Below are 21,045 nucleotides of genomic sequence, written 5' to 3'. Positions count from 1 at the left end.
AGATCTGTAAAATTAAGACTCTAAATCCCAAAAATATTTAGAGACAAATCCCGCTTACGTGGAGTTATTATGGTTAACGAATAATATGGATTTATTCCAGAAAGCTCTTAGAATTGTGATCACGTGTCATAGCTGTTTAATATAACTAAGTAGTTCCACATTTGGCGAAGTTCTGATGAACTGTTTTTTTATATATTTGCATAGTTCATTTCGAGCTATATGTAATGTGATCTGAAGTGTACGCACATTGTCGTATTTTAAATAATATAAACGTATTAGAGTGACGTGTCTGAACGCAACCATGAACTGAATGAAAACAAAAGATGACGCTCACATATGGATTATTTGACATGTAGGTATCAGCACTTAGGCCCAAGTGTGCCACTGTGATACTGTAGTGAATCCTACAGTAATGCCTTCTTCTTATTATTATTCTCCTGAATAAGTTTTCTTTTTTAATCTTAAAATCAGGTAAGTCTCATTTCAGTTACTCTCGTCCTGATTACAGAGTTATGCAGCTTTCTATAAGCACTATTCAATTATATAATTCTGGTTAGAATTCCTGAAGCTGGGAATTACTACGAGAAAACATAATAGCATTCGCCTATGCTTTTCTGATAAATTTAAGTAAAATATAATCAGTGCGATGTTTAGTGGTAATCGACAAAGCGAAGCGAGGTCTTCCAAAAAACTAGAGCGTTTGGCATTTGTATGTATGAAGGAAAGCCTACAGTTCACATGTATGTGAGCCAAACCCGAACAGTTCTTAAGCTCTCCGAAGTTTGCAGGTAGCTCGTTATAAACCCCCCCCCCCCCCTTCCCAGGCAACCCAGGCACAAACGATGCCCAGCGCACCAAACTACGACAACATGAACAGTGCTACCAGACATTTTCCCCACCTCAATCGAAACCGCAAAGACTTGAACGACAGCTAGAGGTGTAGCGCGGCGATCCGCGGCCTGTGACCCCCCCTCCCCTGCCCCTGCGGGTCGCTGGTTCGCTGCCTCGGCACATCAAGGAACCAGGCGGCTCGCCACGGCTGCGATGATACGTTCGTAGACTGGGTTGTAGCATAAGCAACTGATCTGAGCCACCATATTGCAAGGATTTACACGTATATATTTTACGGTCATAAAGTGTTTTAAATAACGCTAACCCTAACCTTACTTACTTTTAATTTTACTTACGATAACCTAACCTATCCTCTCGGAAATAAATAAAGGACACTTATTTATTTCACTGACCGAATCCAACTTATGTATGTATGTATGCATGCGTGTAGGCATGTATATATGCATGTCTGACGATAACTGTCGAATCATTGATTTGATTTTCATGAAATTTGGTAGGTAGCAGGGTATAGCCAATGTTATTACGTGATGTATTCTAATAATAGTTCAACTGCGTTTATTAAATGGCGTTACTAGGTTTTCGAAACATATTCACCCCTTCCTGCTCCCGTAAATTAGTGGCTAGACAAATATACCAACTTTTTTTTATTACCTAGTGTATGTTTGTGTCTGAACAAAATGTCCATTTTTTTTCATGTACACGTATATTTTCTTAATATAATTCATAATTTACATATTTATATGCGTACATCTCCATTGAATACCTACAAGAGATGATTGTCATAATTCCCCTTTTTGACCCTATTACCTATTTCACAGTCTATTTTTTTTGGCTATGATAGTTATTAAAATTGTTTCTTTATGTACTTATTTGCAAACTTATTTATGTAGTTTAATCAAAAACAAATATACGTAGTATTACAATATGTGTTTTAAAATGTTTTAGGTTAATTTTGTTTTAACGTATTTATTGGACTGCAGCTTTTAGTTTGAAAAAATACCTAAGACATAGCGGCACGCTCGTAATGCTATAGAGAACCAACAAAATATTATATATATATATAGCGCCATGTTTGATCCAAAACCGTTTTCCTGGGCTATGAATTATAGGTACCTATTTTTAAAAATGCTATTATATCTTGTTGTGACTTTCCAAATTTACAAAATGTATTTCAGAATAGGTTCACCACCATAAAGTTTACTTTGGCACACCAGTACGCTTAGTCCATCCCCGATGTTCGCGAAAATAAATATAATCCATACGTGTGTCCAACATCTTGAGAACTTGGGCTCGTGGCTACAGCTGTCTTTGCATGCATGCCCATTGGACTTCCGATCTGTTAGATTTCCGTGTGACGCGCGCTTATTCCATTGCATTTCTGGTGAATACTATCAGTCGGATTCTTTGATGGCAATGGAGTTTACTGACACTCTACACTTAGAGTTTGTGCCATAGTGCTTTCAGAACATCAAGAACAATACATTCTAAAAATAAAGATCTAAAAACAATTACTGTTACCTACTAATACAAACATATATAATTTTGTAATTTCTGACAACCAGAGTCTAAAGTATTTGGTAGTTTAAGTTGCAAAGAATCAGTTTTGTATAAGAATTCAAAATTTAAAAAAAATCTAGTAATTTTTAACTTAATAACGGCTAAAAAAAATTGCATTTACTTAGACTGTATGACACACAGCTATCCTAATTAATTTACTGTCATGTACTGATTATGCATAGTGAATTTTTTTGTGTAACAATAACTATAGTTTTGTATTTGAACAAAATGTAGGAGTTCAAAATTTACTTTTTTAACTATCCTCCATTATTTGTAAGAAACAGAATTTATGAAACATTTTGCGCTTGGTTTGTACCAAGCGTGGGAATAAATATTCCGTTCAAAGGCGTAAACCAATTTTTGTTAAATGCGAGGATTAAATCATTCAGGCCCGTGAAATAACTCATTGTATTAATAGTTAAATAAAAACTTGCTTTGCCCATTGTTATAATTTTAATAAGATTAATAAACAAAATGCATATTTTTCATAAAACAGGTTTAATTGTTTCAGGAAACGTATAAATTGTTGAGACATGTCAATTTTAATTTCAAGCATAACAAATAATCATATTTAAATATTATTTTTCTTGGATTCATCATTAATTTTGCTTCCATAAACAGCCATTACTACATTTGAATCAGTTTTATTAAACTTTACAAAAAATATATATAATGTAAGTATGCGAGGCTAAAGTACACTTTTAGACGTTAATGTTCAGCTCACAGTGAGTCCGATCGTTTTCTCTGTAAGTTGCCGTAACTTTACACGTTTAATGATGTTCGTGACAGCCGCATGCAAACATGAATGTGAGAGTTCATAAATATAACTTTCTTAACATAGTGAAAAGCGCTTAGTTATCACAGAATATGGCGATATTTATGCCGACACGGGGTTACAGACATCTGTGCAACCAGTAAAAGCTGTTCTTATGGAACATATATGCTTATATTTTGTTTTAGCACCAATTCCTGCACTGAGAGATCTTGGCACTTCATCACTCCATAAGCTACGTAACTCTAACTAGGGATGGGTGATATGACGATACATCGATTACGATACGATATTGTTCAAATATCGCAAATGTGGCGCGATGAAATTTTTTTTAGAGATTTCGAACACATGTCGTGATATTTAAGATAGTTACAATATTAAAAATGCGATATTTATATTTGCTTTATGAAGTTTTAAAAAAAAAAAAACTTTCTTACATGTCAATGGTATTATAAAGTTTATTGTGATGTCTTAAACTTAATTCTAATAAGCGTAAACTATCTCCGTTTTATTTTTATTAAGTACATATATGTTTTAAAATTCGTGGTACACACGTTAGGGGTGATAGAACGCAGCCAGACAAGCGCAAGTCACCGAAATACGTATGATCGAAATTCAACCAGCGAAGCGCTAGAGGGCGGTTTATAGCAAAAGATGCACACGCACAGACCACAGCAAAAGTGGTCATTTGTGCTGTGGACCTCCAACGAGATGGATGCGCACGCGACCCAAGAAAATACTGACATGCTTGAACACCGCGATGCAAGGGAAGCACGAAGATTGCACCGAGAACGATTTCAAACAAGACAAGTGCAAAGTTGTTGGGTAAAATATTTTATTCAAATTCATCGGCGCCCTGTCTCATTCAGTCACAATAGCACCTACCACCACGGACGAAGACCCCGGGCTCGCTTGCACTTGCAAAATCGCGATTGTGAAACGGGTTTGATTTCAAAACTATGTCTTATGGAAAACTTTCTGTATATTATAATGTTTTCTGCTTATTGCATGCATGTAGTCCAAAAAAATATGGGCAGTATGCAACATACAAGCACCTTATAATGTCAGTTAGCCCACGCGAAAAACCCTCGTGCCACACGATCCCCTCACCCTCTCCCTCCACAAATGGAAATTTCCGCGGCACCCCTTTGTGAATCCTACACACTTGTGGCCCTGCTACCTTCAGCGCTTCGCCGGTTGAATATGTCGAGCACACGTTGTTCGGTGGATTGCCACTTGGCTAATTGCGTTCGATCACTTTCAACGTACGCATACATCTCGAATTTTCATACATCCTGTATAAATAAACTATTATATCACTCACTCTTTGCAATGTCGAATTTGGATGCTAATCGATATCATCAATATATCGCCACGAGTTGTCTTATTTCCTACAGAGCCCACATCGACACGGGCGTATCGCAGCGGTGTTGCCCGGTCACGTCCAGTCCGCCTTGATCATGTCGGCCGCCTTCTCGCCGATGGCGAACAGCGTGGGGATGGGGTTGGAGTTGACGACGACGGGCATGACGGAGGCGTCGGCCACGCGCAGGCGCCCCACGCCGTGCACGCGCAGGCGCGGGTCCACCACGGCGTGGTAGTCGCCGGCGGGGCCCATGCGGCAGCTGCCCGCCTGGTGGTTCTCCGGCCCGGTGCCCTGCCGCACCGCGCACAGCCAGTACTCGTCCGAGGCGAAGCTGAGGTGGCCGCAGCCCTGCGCCGGGGTGGGGTCCAGCTCGAACCCCCAGGGCCGCAGCGCCTCGGTCCGCGTCATGCGCACCATGGTCTTGAGTCCCTCGACCACCACGTCGGCGTCGCGTCGATCCGTGAGGTAGGCCGGGTCGAGCAGCGGCGGGTCGCGCGGGTCGGCGCTGCGCAGCCGCAAGGAGCCGCGGCTCCTGGGCAGCACGTTGACGGGCCGCGCGTTGATGTAGCGGCGCCCGCAGTCGCCCAGCGAGCCGTCAGAGCACTCGCCCTCCACGCCCGTGCGGCTGCACGCCGCGTTGAAGCCGTCGAAGAACACCTGCAGGTCGGGCACGCCGTCCTCGGCGTACCTGCGGGACCACGCCGTGCAGGCTTACACGCACGAACACAACAATGAATCAACTTCAGTTACGTTTCATTTTTTTTGACGTGACAACGTCTAATAAATCGACGAACGCCGGCTGCACGCACGAAAAAAAAGTGTCCCGTTACGCACATTGTCCCGTTACGTACATTGTCCCGTTACGCTCATTGTACGCTTGCGCCGCATCTATCTCTCTTCCACTCGATTGGAACAACCATCGATTTGACTGTTTCGAGGCACATTAAAATTGAAACACTCCCATTCGTTTCCTACTTTTCCTATCATCGTCCTATCCTTAACAGAATAACACATAGATTGGAAGAAGTTAAATAGCAAACATGTATAAAAGTTATGGTTAAAATAATCTCTTCGTTAAAGTAATAAACATATTTGAATTAATGAGTGCAAATAAAAGTAAATTTATCAATTAAATTGTAGATTTCATTTCACTCCTTCTTTGAATCCATACAAAATAGTGATAATTCGATAAAAATGATTCAATTTTATTCATAGAAGTATGCAATCATTTCATCAATGTTTTTTTATGACGTCACGTTAAACTATCATCCGTAAACCGACTTTACAGACAACCAATTTTTTTTTTATTGCATCATTTCAAAACGTTTGGGAACCACTGCCGTAAACTAACAATTACTTATAGGCATACGTCTTCCGCACGTGGGGCCAAGACAGCCTTAAGACTCGCGATAGTAACGATAGCGCAGTGGTAGAACGAGCGGTTGATAAACTCAGGCGTTATTTTTGACGTGGTACAAACCTCGTCACTGGAAAATCGTTTTTTAAACTTTATTTAAAGAACAGATTGCTGGATTATACCATTTGTGCTTGAAGCAAATATGTTATGAATTAATTTTATTTATCTTATTGCTATAATATAATGAGATACACTGTTCAGTATATTGGATTGATATTTTCATAATAGGTAGGCCAATATCCTTTAGTTTTACTTAAAATAAAATAAAGTATGTTTATTAGGGAATGGATTCCATGAATTCGCATAGGCATTAAAAATAAAATATTTATAATAGTACAACTATCCTTTAATACTTTGGTATAATTTAAAGTCATCAAACGTATCCGGGAACTTTGTAGTACTAACTTTTTCATGAATTTTAACCATATGGACAGTATTTAAAAAAAAAACACTGACGAAAATTAGGTCCAAAGACGGGGTTTGGTATTTTTGCAAGTCTTTTTCACTTCTAACGGAGCCGTTCCGTTTCTAATAGTTAAAACATTTCATTCTGTTTCGTGCTGCTATCTGCGCATGATGGTGGCAATCAAGGTTTACGATTCAGGCAGCGAATTCTAGCGGTGAGTGGAGAAAGTACGTACTTTAAAAGTGAATATTTATCACGCTCGGAATTGAACAGCGGGACGCATTGCCATTGTTTTTCTAAGGCTGGGTTTATAAACTACGCAAGAAACGCAATTACGCAAGTTTCGCATATTACGTATATTTGCAACATGAGAACACAAGAATATGCTCGTAACTGAGGTTAGAGGTTTACACATCACTGGCGAGTATTTTATTTTTTTTTACTGCCCAGCAATTATGAGTGGCTTCATTAGTATGTGCTCCAACATGACAAGATTACCTATATCACAGGGGGCAGTGACGGTTGGTGGGTGGTTTCAAAACATGCCGTTATTGAATGTACTACATTGCATGTTGGCAGATGTATACAGCCACTGAGACATAGTTATGTATCTGAAGTTATGATAGCAGTGAGTCAGCCAGTCCGCACTACTCGCTTAAAAAGTTTCCCTTGCCCTCGGTTTTTTTTTTAAGTTATGTTAAACTTTGTTTGGCTGAAGTTTTCTAATTCAATATATATATATTTTTAAATTTATTATCAAAGTGTAATTAGTATCATCTGACTATATTGTGATATTGTGGCAAATGGTTTCTGCAATACTATACAGTCACAAGCAATCCTGGTACAGTGATATATAAAACAGGAAAGGGATCATAAGAATAATCTAGTTTTACAAGCGGTGTGCTATTGATATGGTTGCGCAGATAATGCTCTTCAAATAAATAACTTCTAAGCAGCTCTTTGAACATTACATTTCAACAAAATTAACTTATTTATGCCAAAAATATATTTCATTAGGCCACAAACACTTAAAATTACCGGATGATCAACTGATAAAGAATTACAATTCCATACGTAAGCCCCGCAGAAAAAAAAGTATTCTAGCGGTAGCCTATAATTTATATTTTCGGCATTTTAGTGATTAATGCACAGAAACATGGTAGTCATAACTCTATGTATCCAAACGGACAGGAACAATAAAAATAGCCTAACTAATATCACAAATACAACATAGAAAATTAATTTGGTTAAAACAAAAATTAAATTTTCTGCGTCGAATTTTGTTGGCAGTCAGAAATTGAAACCACAAATATTATTATTTCTTTTCAATGTAAATTTTTTTATCTATAAATAAGTCAACTGCGAAATTGAACGTTCAGCTGACGAAGTTAAAAATAATACATTTGAAAACCTACTAAAATAGTCCAAAGACAATCTTTAATTTTTTTTGCTTTTATTAATCAAATGTGTAATACATTTTCTGATAAAATAACTGTTTTTGTTGACTCAAAAAAATCCATGATATAAGTATTATAACTTTCAGTCTTTTAATCCAAATCAGCCTACTCAAAAATTAGCTCAACCTGCATCATTGGTCTACATATATACTTAAATCTTATGTTATTTCGTTACTTACTTAAATAAACCTGGATGACTTAAATATATCAAACTAGTCTATCGTCTTCCAGACTAACATCGCTATAATCTTCTGTCCTCGCCAAAAATTCTAGACTGATTTTCTAACGTCATTAATTTTAAATTTTTTATATTGTTATAATATATAAAGTATTCTATGCTTTATTTTACTCATACAAATTTTTTAAAGTTTAGTTTAATTTATATTTTGTATAAATTACTCGTAATTTTGTCCATGTGATTTGACAACATAATAGCTAACAAAATCAGAAAACTTTTCTCTTATCTCCTTTGTTGGTTGTTCAATACACACTTCAAGCAGTCTAAAAGATAAAAAAATCGCAACCTTGCATGAATCTTGTCTGTATCTCCACTCGTTTATATGTGTACTCTGTCATCGCTTATAATAGAAGTGATTTTTATACTTAGAATAAACAATACTCTTATCTCAACAATTAACTTATTGTTTAAAAATCTAAAATAAAAACTTTTATCGTTGAATGAACTAAAAAATAAAATATAAATCTAAGTGTTTTGTCCAACAGCCAAATAATTCACCACAACTCTGTATAACTAAAAACTTTGAGGTGTTTGATATCAGTTGTCTTAAATTTTATATCAGTAATAACAATATGATTTGTAATAGGTTGTCTATCACTAATTTTAGGATCTAGTCATACAAAAATTTTAGGATATGTCATTTCGAAAATTTTAGGATATAGTCGTAACGAAAATGAATATATGAACTTCATAACAACGATGAACTTAAAATAAGTAATGGGGTGCTTCAGAGGCGCAAATTGGTCGGATTCGCAAGTGGGGCACGCGTAAATTTACAGGAAAAGGGGGAGGGGGCTCGATAGTTCTGCACGTGGGGTTAACCGACGCGTCATATCTGAATGTGGTGCCCGTATGCTGTACACTGCTCATATTTTGGCCTAAATGCATGCTATAAGAAGAAAACTTTTAAATACACAGAAAGTTATCCATTAGACTTAGTTCTGACATCAAACACGTATCACAGTGACGCTTTTGCAAGTTCAGGCAGGGCCCCCTTAGTGAGGGTCTTCTTAATACCAGGGGTGTCCGGGGCCCCCTTCCCCCCCCCCCCCCGCGGGATATACTCCCAGGGTGTGCTTGATATAATTTGTCTTCAATTTTATATCATTAATTTTTTATAACAACGATGATAACCAGGCGTACTATGCCAAAACATATTCAAATGTTCGTGGCCACAGCGGAAATATTTGTATGCTTTGAAAAAAAAAAAAATATTTGAAACATGTACTATACAAATACCCCAATTACGTTATAGTAATTTCACACTTTAAACTACTAAGGAACTTTTCTCGAGACATAAGTTTCGAAAGACCTTTCCGTAGAGCATGTGCGAGTGCGCGCAACCAGAAAACTCACTTTTTAGGAAATAGTTATGAAGGTAGAACCTGACTTCGAAACACAAACTTTGGTTGCAGGTTCGTCAAGTAAAACTAATTTGAAAACAATAATACGACTTGTGATCCAAAATGTTTCCCGATACTGGTATACACCTTTGAAGTTTCTGCTGAACCAGTCGTTTATAGAAAAAAAAAAATGTATGATGGAACGACATACGTCTGTATATTATGTAACTGAGTAAAGTTCTGCAAACACTACAAATTTTCTAGCTGAAGTAAAATTAATTTAATGTAAATAATTTTGGGTGACACGCTTATTCCTCGTTAATGTATGTGATGCGGAGGAATAATGTGGTTTTTAAAGACTGATTTTTAATCCACGTTTACAAAAATAAAGATAAAAGGTCGCTTGGTTGTACTACCCTTTACCCGAATGTTTTCGAGAATAAAACTAGTATAAAATTTAGAACAAAATAATTCGACGCCCGTCAGGTGCGCTATGCTTACAACACTCAGTTTGAAACAGCTGCCTAAAATCGGGTGCCATGATTGTTAAGAGATGTGTATGCCAATGGAGGTATTTCGAAGAAAACCATGAACTAACAACTAAACTGAAACCACTGCACATAAACGTGACTGTTGAACAAACCATATACATCATAAAACACCTCAAGAGAAAAGATGTGGTCGCACCGTTATTTGTAAGGAATTTATATTGACCATGTCTTCCTGGCAAAGAAGCCCCGCTTGGGAAACCTAATGGGGAAGAAATTTATCTCTGGAATGGTTTGCTAAAGAGAATTCCAGCACAGAAGTGTCAATACCTCTGTCCTCTGAACATAATACGATTGTATTCTCTCTGTCGCTTTTATCTGCGCTGTATCAAAAACACTATTTAAGCTCTGTATCTTGTTTATGAAAGAAATGCGGGATTAATAAATCATTGAGACGGTAACTATCATCGAAAAACCTGCTATCACCATTCAGTAATCATTCCTTCATTTGCCGGTCGTCTCCAACGATATAACTCGCTACAGCAAAACCCATGGCCCAGGATCTGCTTCGCGAGCCTTCCTACAAGGTCGCGTTAATAATACAGAATGTCCATAAAAGATTGTCCCAGTTTCAATTATATATTATAACAGTGTAATTTACACTATTTACAACAAATAATACATCATTTTTAAGTTAAAATAACCTAGTTTTTCTTACAAATGTTCAATATGTGCACCTTTAATTATACGACACACATCCAACTAAAGTCCAATTCTTCCCACACTTTGGTTTACAAGTATGGATTAATGGAAGCAATAGCCTCTTCAATTCTGTGCCTTAACTCTGGCAAATATTTGGGTAACGGCGGAACGTAGACACGATCTGTTAAAAAAAACCAAAGGGAAAAAAAATCGTATGGCCTTATGTAAGGTGAACGTGGAGGCCAGCGAAAAAGAGCTCTGTCGTCTCAACCATTACAACCAATCCAACGGTCAGGGACTCCGACCTTCAACCACTCTCGTACAAAGAGATTACAATTGGAAAGAAAAGAGCTAATCAGGAGTCGCTATTTTCCGTAGGTGGTACTGTAAGCGAGAAAACAACAAAGCAGTACCCGCGCATGCGCTTATCTAAAACTGTTTTGAGTTACTCTTTAATAATTGTGACCTCGAACCAACACTCATATAACGCTTACAGTTGATACTATTAAATTTTATAACTGGGACATTCGTTTATGGACACCCTGTTTTATTAGGTAGGGGAGAGCGGGGTAATAGCGAACAGCGGGTAATAGCGAACAGTCTATTTTGTGAGTAATCGGCCAGTATAGAGAAGAGGACACACGACACAGTGGTACGATCTAGCGGCCACCAGGAAAACTGCAGCCATCGTTTGTTGAAGACGCTCGTGCTCGATGTCTGACTGTGAGATAAGAAAATAATTTTTACCGTGTTTTTTTTTTTATAAAAGAAGCCGTCATGTCCGTTAAATGTAAGTAAAATCCAGTATTTATTTTCGCCATATCACTACCATTGCTAAAAAGGGTAAGTTTTTTTGTGCATGATATTTATTTAAAGTGTTTTGTGAAGTCGTTTGAAGTTTTTTTTTTTTTTTTTTTCATTTTATATGGTCGTGCAGTTCGGGGCAATGCCAAATAGCGTGTTCGGTATTACCCCATCTGTTCGGCATTACCCCCAAATGTTCGGCATTGAACCACCTACGTTTATCAGTACCAAAGTTTTGAACTATAATACAAATCCGTTTTATTTTTCAAAAAAATTTCTTCGTACTAAATAAATTGTAGGCTTATATGAATCTTAACAGAAAAAAACTGTTAAATATTTTTAATTAATTTTAAATAATTCTCTAGCATTTTTGACATATTCTAAAGAGACCTTTAGAAATATAACGTTCAGACAACTTTTATGTTTGAACACTGGAATGACCAAGCCATATTTCCTACTGCGGTAGAATTTGTTTACGGCGTTGCCATATTTCGTTCAGCCTTTTGGCTTAGAGATAGACTCTTTGTTTGTACGCCCAGAGCAAACATGTTTTCAGTATCTTCTGATTAAATATTTTATTATGATATTAAATTTAATTTTGGCGCAACGGTAGCATGTTCGACTCGCATTCGGGAGAACCCAGGTTCGATCCCCGGCTCCGACCATCCTGATGTCGGTTTTCCATGGTTTCCCGACATCACTCCAGGTGAATGCTGGGATGGTTCTTTAACAAAGGTAATGGCCGACTCCTCCCCTAGCTCCTGTCATTGTACAAAGTTCTGTGGGCTACTGTCTCTAATGACCTCGGTGTCGACGAGACGTAAAACCCATTCACCTCACACCATTAAAAGAAAAATTATCATTAGGCTAGGCATAATTTGTAGATTAACATATTGCATGCACAGTTAGTAGTTTCGTAAAACCATCGCTGATTTGTAACATGCAGCAGTGCAATTTCTGGCATCTCGGTCGGCTCCTGTTCTTCATAATATTAAAAAACATTGGCCACAATAACTGTCGCATAAACAATATTTACTAAACAATAATGACATTCTCACATTGTAGGGCCCAACCCAATTTAATGTGTCCGATTTATAAATAGGCCTAGGTATGTGTTTTTTTTTCCAGATGGTTCGTTGTAGGAAACGGTCCACAGATAAAGCAAACTGGAGTCAAAAGGCTTTAGCTCTAGCCATTTCAGCAGTGCAAGATGGTCGAAAACTACGAGAAGCCGCCAGAACTTACGGAATACCCGTTACCACTCTTCATGACAGGATAAAATCTGGTATCTCTACTCCTCCAAAATTGGGAAGAAAATCCGTTTTCAGTGAAGGGCAAGAGAAAGAAATTTCAGATCATTTGCTTTCACTTGCAAAACTGTTTTATGGGGATACCCCTCTTGAAGTCCGTCGGTTAGCTTTTGAGTTTGCCTAAAAGAATAATGTCAAGCATAATTTCAACACTGCCTCTCGTCTAGCAGGTAAAGACTGGCTTAAAAGCTTCATGCAAAGAAATCCAGGTCTGAGTATAAGGAAACCAGAGGCTACAAGCCTAAACCGTATGGCTGGTCTCAGTGCCCCATAAGTCTCAAGATTTTTTCCAACCTGGAAACTGAAATGGAAAAAAACAATTTTCCAGCTCACCATATCTACAAAGTGGACAAGACGAGCATTTCAACAGTGCACAAGACTTTGTATAGTAGGACCCAAGGGACAGAAACAGGTAGGCTAAGCTACAAGTTGGGAAAGAGGCAAAAATGTAACCATGTGTTGTGCTATGAATCAAGCTGGAAGTTGCATTCCACCTCAGTTCATCTTCCCAAGAGAAAGAGCTAGTCCACAACTTGAAAAATATGGACATGTTGGTGCAGTGTATGAATGTTCCAAGACCGGGTGGATGACAGAAGACATTTTCAGTAAGGGGTTAGTTCATTTCGTAAAACACACGAACTGTTCGCAGGCAAACCCTACACTAATGTTGGACAACCATAGTAGCCACACTTCTCTATCAACGTATGAATTTTGCCGAGAAAATGGAATCACAATGCTTTCAATCCCACCACACACATCACACAGGCTGCAGCCTCTATATGTCGTGTTTTTTGGTCCATTGAAAAATGCATTTAACAGAGAATGTGATGTATTCATGAAAAACCACATCCATTGCAAGATAACACCGTATGATTTGGCCTCAATATTCAACAAAGTATATGTCAAAACAGCAACAATGGAAAAAGGTGTATCTGGTTTTTCAAACACTGGCATATGTCCTATGGACCCCCATAAATTTTCGGAAGATGATTTTGTAACAGCCCACTCGGCTCTTCCTGATACTGGTGAAGAACAAGGAGGAAGCATTTCTCAAACTTCATCGTTGACGAGAGAAAATGGATCTGCACTCATCACAGATTCAGCTGCGCCTAGCAGACGAGCCCACTTCCAGCACCTGCCATACTGTGCCTACAACCTATCATGACGAGTCTGCTTCCAACGACTCTCATAAAACTAATCAGGAACAAGTAGGCCTATGTGTGCCAGTTAGTGCTCTATCCCCTCTTCCAAAACCACAGCAAAAAATACAACAGGGTAAACGAAAGCAGCATTCCGAAATACTCACAGCAACCCCAATGAAATGTGTGTTGACAGATATCCAAAGCAGAAGAGACCAAAAAAAAAAGGAAGAAATGAAGAATAAAACCAAGAACAAGAAACAAAAAAAAAATCCCTCTCTGCATGGGAATCAGACAAAGAAGAGAAAGAAGCACACGAAGAAAAAACATCAGTGCACAGAAACCTCTCGTTCTCTAGTTCTTCGTCTGAAAGTAACGTATCTGAAACTAACATTTGTGATGATGATGATGATGTAGACGATATGGATATAGTCGCAGCTATTACTGATATATTTTTCATATGTGGTGAGTTTGTACGTGATGGAGAAATGTGGTTTAGATTTGTTCAGTTCTCTAACTGGTCTCATTCTGAGTGTAGTGGTTGGGACGAGGCAGAAAACTACAGTTGTGACTATTGTTTGGAAAAGAAGTAATGCTTATTTGAAAATAAATTACAGTCTTATAAAACATTTTTTATTAGTGCGACATGTATTCGGCATTACCCCACACAGGTGGCAAATACCGAACATTATACTGTTGGACTAAAATTATGACCAAAAATGAGAAAATGTACTTTAATGATTTTTGACTCTGCTTTAGTGTATTATATTAGTGCCTTGTGGTGAGGAAGTTGAATTTAAAAAATATATTTAAAGGATATATATAGCCTTTCGTCCTTAAGTGTTCGCCATTTCCCCGCTCTCCCCTACAATATTCATTGAAGTGTGGTGGTTCAGAGGTAAAAACAATTGACTCCTGTTCCGGAGAACCCCTTGGCGAATCCTGGACCGGACAACTTGGTTTAGGTTTTCTATTGTTTCTACAAAAAAAAAACCAGACCAAAGCTTGGATTATTCATCATCATAGACATTTGATATCAGACGATGTACGCTGGTTTTGTTTGTCCATTCTTCGGGTTTTCTCTATGGCATACAGTCCAGAATCGGGATGTTGGCCAGTGCAAGGGACTCACTTGGACAGCATGAAGGCGGTGGTCTGCGTGAGGCCGGTGCCCGCCATGGGCCCGGAGCGCGTCTGCACGAACTCGTGGAAGGCGGGCAGCGTCAGCGTGGCGGTGGACGAGTCGTTGATGTAGAAGCCCACGCTGGCGCCCACGTGGTTGTGCAGGTTGTGCCCCACGGGCAGGTCCTTCACCACGGGGATGCCCAGCGCCGACAGGTCCTCGCTGGGCCCGACGCCCGACAGCAGGAGCAGCTGCGCCGAGCCGATGGTGCCGCCCGACAGGATCACCTCCTTCCTGGCCAGCACCGTCTTGTTGCGGCCCTCCGAGTCCACGAACCTCACGCCGTACGCCGTGCCGTTCTCGATCAGCACCTTCGGAGACGTGCGGGTAACGGTTAGCCTTCATTTATCTACAAGCTTACAGCTCACTATTCATCTTTTCAGCTCTAAAAGAATACGATCATAACTCTTCAGTGGGTTTGCTGCTAATACACACTAATAATAAAACTGTTCGAGGTAAAGAGTCTGCACATTGAATTATTGTATATTTCTATTTAAATTATTTAGAACTCAAAACCATAGTTATAAAATTTTCGAATTAACTTTTTTTTTGTAAAGCTGTATATAATTACAGAATTTCACCCATAAGGAAATTCAAATTGTTTTAAAAAAAGTTTTAAAATATTTACTAATTATATCTTCGAAGTTTATTAAGTACAAGAAAAAATGTTGGGAAATCATTAATTATCGTACCAAAGATACATACCAAAAGTTTATCATTCTGTAAAATTCAATCCCTAAGAGGTAGTATGGTTTTGAAAAGTTAAGTGCATACTTTAGAATCTATTAGAACCAAGGGTAAGAAACAACAAAATAACAACATGCATGTACAGTTGCGTGACGTATTTTTTTCCAGACATCGAAATTCGTACTTTAAAAGGATGAAATGGCAGCAATGTTTGAATTATTATATAAAAAAAATTGTAGTTCCGAAATTCGAGATTCACCCTTATGGGTTGTGAAAGGGTCAAATATGTTTTGATTTAAACTTTAAAAAAATGCATACTGAATATACTAGATAAAAAGACAAAAAACTAAAAATGAACATGCATATAGATTTACGAATTTATTTTATTTTTCAATATTTGAAATTCTACCTTTAAGGGCGTGTAAAAGGAGTAAGTTAGTTTTATCATAAAAAATTCATATCTCTGAAGCAAAACAAGTGGGAGCGTAAGAAGCTAAGTTTGAATAACATATTTAATGAGTTACCTTGCTTGATTTTATACTTTCTGGAAATTCGTCTGTAAAGGGGGTGTAAAGGGGATAAGTAGGGTTTTAAAGTTAAAGAAAATCATATCTCCAAAGAAAATCAAGCGAGAGGTAAGAAAATAAGCAAGAATAACTTAACATATATGATTTTCTAGCATGTTTTTATCATTTTTTGATATTCGACCGTAAATGGCGTGAAAAAGACAAACAGTTTCCTTTATTATAAAAATCATAATTCCGAAACTAATAAAGCGGGAGGTAAATATTCGGTATGATTTATAAACATACAAAATCTACCAACCAGTTTTTACAAATTGATGGAATTCTCCCCTTAAATGGGTTAGGAAAAAGTAAAAAATAGTAAAAAAAAAAGTAAAAAAGTAAAAAATAAGATTTTAAACAAAATTAATTTAATATATAGGCAATTATTGATTATTATATGTGTTAAAATACCTTCTCTTAAACATCGTTTTCCAGAATACCACCTCTTAAATTGTAAAAAAGAGTGCATATTATTTTAAAAAAGAAGAAAAAATTTTGGACTCCACTAAATTAGCATATAGTAACTACATTTGGCAAGATAAATTTAAATTTATATAAATTGAAGTTAATCATAAATATGTTGGATTTCACACTTGCGGTAGTAAAAATGTTAATAGTTTAGTTTTATTTGGTTAACGGATATTGCCATATTAACTAAATTTCTAGTTCTGAATTTTCACATAGGCATCCCTGTGGGAAATAAAAAGAGGGTTAAAAATATTTGTTTTAACTTACAATAATTACTAATTAATTAATAAGTATGGTAAGACATTTGATACCTGTATTCTTCATTTAAAATAAGGATGCGATTGTTTCAAAAATCTTAAATTATGTAGGTATCTGTAATAAGGTGTAATTAATTAGTAATAATAACATACTTTTACTACAATGGAAAAATACTAGCAATATCCTGAAATTGCACGAGCGAAGTCGTGGGTTATTAGGAAGTACTAGATAAAAGAAACATAAAAACTGTCAAATACACACAAATATTATCGTCTCCGCCCTATTTGACCGAAACTACAACATTAAAATGGGCTCTAAACCAAGGAGAATAGACGTAAATAGAGATTTTACTCCCAGGATAAACATTATTCCTTATTATTTTCTCTGAAATCGGTCGCTAACGATTCTGACACTACCAACCTCACAGCATAAAACCAAAGAAATATTGTTTTGGTCCTGGCCCATGTTAAGATCTAGGTTGTAACCTAATTCTTCGAGTTCTGAATCATATCGTCGAATTTGTTTTTTTCGTGTTTTGATATTCATAACATAAAAATTAAGGATTTTCAAGATATTTTATTAGAGCTGGAAGGGGGTGTTCGTTAATGAACCAAAATAATTTTAGGTTTACCTATATGTTTCACAATACATAACCATCTTTGGCTCGTAAAATAGCTATATCAATGTACATAAATACCCATATGATGCAATACACACAATATGACTTTATTGAAAGTGGTAGCTATAAATTACGCAAATACGCAAAAACAATAATAAGGAATTTATCATTAACTAGTGCCTTCATGAATAAACCGATACATTCAAACACATGGGCACCATTAACTAGTGCCTTCATAAATAAACCGATACATTCAAACACATGGGCACAAAATTTAACTTAAATGTTGGTATTTAAACATACGTTTACCGAGGTCTCCCGCGATTCATTAACATTTAGACTCTACACATTATTTTAATAGTTTTTTTTTTCTCAACATCAATTTGCTGTACGAGGTGTATTAATCACGGTAATGATGTAAAATTTACAGTTTGTTCACAAGTCACGTTATTAAACGTATTTGACTGATGTTGGCACAGACGAATGAGCTATCTAGTGCTCCAAACCCATGGGCGTCGCAAGGATATATATTTTTGGGGTGGGGAAGGGGGGGGAGACTGCAATTGATTTAGTTGCTGAGGAATATCCATCCCCTGGGGAAAAAAAAGCGGGGGGTCCGGGGATCCTCCCCCGGGGAAAATTTGGGGTTTCAAGGTGCAAAAAGGTGGTTTTTAGGCATTTTTCTTTCCTAGATATTCTAATTATAGTTGGTTGCAATATATAATTTATTTTTTATAAAAAAATTTTTTTTTTCAGAGAACAAATTTGTAAAAACACAGTGCTTACATTACCACGATTGGACTAAATGCACCACGCGCAACATATGGGTTGTATCACAGAAATCATACGAAACTAAATATATTATTGGAGGGGACGAAATTGAAGACTTATTATTGTTGGGGGGGGAGGGTGACGTGTCCCCCCCCCCCCGGTTGCGACGCCCATGAGCAGGGGGCTGGCGCGCACCTTGGTGACGTGGCTGTTGATAGCGACGCGCAGGTTGGGGCGGTCCGCGTGCGGCCGCAGGTAGGCGCGCGGCGAGGTGACCCGCAGGCTGCCGTCCACCATCATGAAGGCGACGGCGGCGCCCGTCTGGTTGGAGCCGGTGAGGTCGCGGCTGGGGTAGCCCAGCTCCTCGGCGGCGCGCACGATGGCCTCGGCCAGCTCCGGGTGATCGGCGAACTGCTGCACCGCCACGGGGCCGTCGAAGCCGTGGTAGCCTTCCTCCGCCCTGCGCGGCTGCCTGTCCGCCGCGACCACTTGCTTTAGACCCAGGGGCGTAGCCAGGGGGAAGGGGGGGTTAGGGGTTCAAACCCCGCCCCCCCCCCCTCCTCTTAGCACCAAATCTTTAATTAATTTCTTATTCATCACTCAAACTAATTTCATATCAAAATTAATAAAAAATTTTACCATTACAATATTTAAATTTAAGTACCGAAAACTGCTAAAATAGCACTATTTTACACCTTAAAATCCAAATTTTCCCGGGGGAGGACCCCCGGACCACCCGCTTTAATACGGGGGGGGAGGGACGCATGCTTCTTGACACTCCCCCATACAGAAATCCTGGATTAATCACTGTACTATATGCCTGTTCGTTGAAAATGGTTAAGTTTGTAAGTAATTCGGTAGTTAGATATATGTGCTGCATTTCATGTGATATTTCTAAAGATCTGACAAAGATTTGACAAATTTGCATTATGATCAATTGTGAGTGCTCACACAGCTAGGTAAATGCAAATTACTTTAATTTTTAAAGAATCTCTTCCAAAATATTTCTTCATAAAAATCGTAAACCAGACAAAAAAAACATTAAGCAACCATTTGGTGAATTATGTTTCTTATAACTCGTATAAAAAACCTGTAACAATATGTCTGACACCAGAAGGCAAAATGCACTACAAAGAATATGATAAGTGTTTTAGTGTATTAAGGGTGCATAAATGCAATTCTATTGCAAAGTGAAGATACAAATTATTTTCGTAAACAATAAATTACAAACCACTAAAAAGGTACATTATTCTCAATATTTGCAATGTTTGTTCAAAGGTTTGTTTACAACGAATAACACATTGGCAGGCATCGCTCCTATATTGTGAGCTGTAGAGTGTATTCGCTGGACGAGATCGCGAGAGTCATCTGACGACACATATACAATCGATTCAATGTGGCCTTACGCGAAAACATCAAGGTTTGTCTAATCGGACGATCATGCAACGTGAAAAAGGACTTAACTCTGCCAATCCATCAAGCAAGTGTGAGGTTACACACTGCTGCTTCCCGATACAATGACGAATATTGAGCCAGTATTTATTCACCGATTTGTTGCTTGGCTGCAAGTAGTTTTCAATATTTTATGGCATGAGATATCCACCGAACAAAACGCTGTGGAGGCTAATTGGGTGCAATGGGATTCCTTGCGAATGACCCAAATGTAAAAGCGTTTGCAATGCAAGTACTCATCCGAAGAAATCTAGCGCAAGATGTGTCGAAATAAACACACGATGAAATTTCTGGTGGTCATTTAGCAGTTTACAGGGCACTTGCCAAGATCTGGCAATGCTACTACTGCTTAAATTGACACCAGGATGAGAATATAGGTGTATACTCTGTGAAACAATCTCAGATAGAAAATGGCTATCCTTCCAGGATCGTTTAAAGATGAAATAATATATTTTGTGAGAGCCCTCTTTGAGAGAATCGCATTTTTCATTGATGGACCATTCCCAAACACCAAGAATGGTAATCGGTACATTCTAGTGGAAATGGACTATCTAAATAAAGTAACCAGATCTACCTAACCAGAAAACTATTACTGTAAGAGATGCATTAATCATCATCATCATATCGATTTGTTTGTAATACCATTGAAGTTGCCTTCAGACCAAGACCGCCACTTCGAATTAACTGTACATCCAGGAGGTGTGTCTGTACCTTGAAATAAAGGAAACTGGGACCACAGTTCTACGCCCCTAGTCTGATGTCATGGAAGAGAAATCCAATAGGACTCTAGAAGAAAACCCTTTGCTAAGGTTGTAGCGGACCATCGAAAGGATTGGGACCAACCAATCCCAATTTTAATAATGGAATTTATGGCAGCCATTCACGAATCAACTGGACAGGCTCCTGTAAGAAGTGTTTTCTTTTTTGGTCAAGAACTGAGGCTACCTTGTGACATTAAGATCGCCTCTCGTGACAAAGAACCAACTTGCATAACCAAATATGCCTCTCGTCGGAGACATGTGGCACTCAAACATAATGAAGCAAATTAAAACCTTCGGCTGGCTACGATCGGATGAAGATGAGGAACGAACGACCTGAAGGACAACTCAACTGGGTTTCAAGATGAAAACTTGGTGTGACTATACAACCCACATAGGAAGAAAGGAAGATGCTGAAAATGTTTAAGTGGC

General features: G+C 38.1%; 1 protein-coding gene across 2 annotated transcripts in view; it reads right to left on the bottom strand.

The window, feature by feature from the left end:
• Positions 1-2,890: 2,890 nt before the first annotated feature.
• LOC134542192 (glucose dehydrogenase [FAD, quinone]-like) overlaps positions 2,891-21,045 on the bottom strand; it is a 32,741-nt gene continuing 14,586 nt past the window's right edge. For both annotated transcript variants that reach the window (XM_063386251.1, XM_063386250.1), the window contains 3 exons: positions 18,599-18,875; positions 14,984-15,345; positions 2,891-5,235 (listed from right to left, as the gene is read on the bottom strand). In XM_063386251.1, coding sequence (XP_063242321.1) covers positions 4,620-5,235; positions 14,984-15,345; positions 18,599-18,875 — 1,255 coding nt within the window. In that variant the 3' untranslated portion in view covers positions 2,891-4,619. The remainder of the gene's footprint in view (positions 5,236-14,983; positions 15,346-18,598; positions 18,876-21,045) is intronic.

This window comes from Bacillus rossius (genome assembly GCF_032445375.1).
Source record: "Bacillus rossius redtenbacheri isolate Brsri chromosome 4 unlocalized genomic scaffold, Brsri_v3 Brsri_v3_scf4_2, whole genome shotgun sequence".
In the NCBI taxonomy this organism is placed as follows: domain Eukaryota; kingdom Metazoa; phylum Arthropoda; class Insecta; order Phasmatodea; family Bacillidae; genus Bacillus; species Bacillus rossius.
This window is presented reverse-complemented; position numbering and strand designations above follow the sequence as displayed.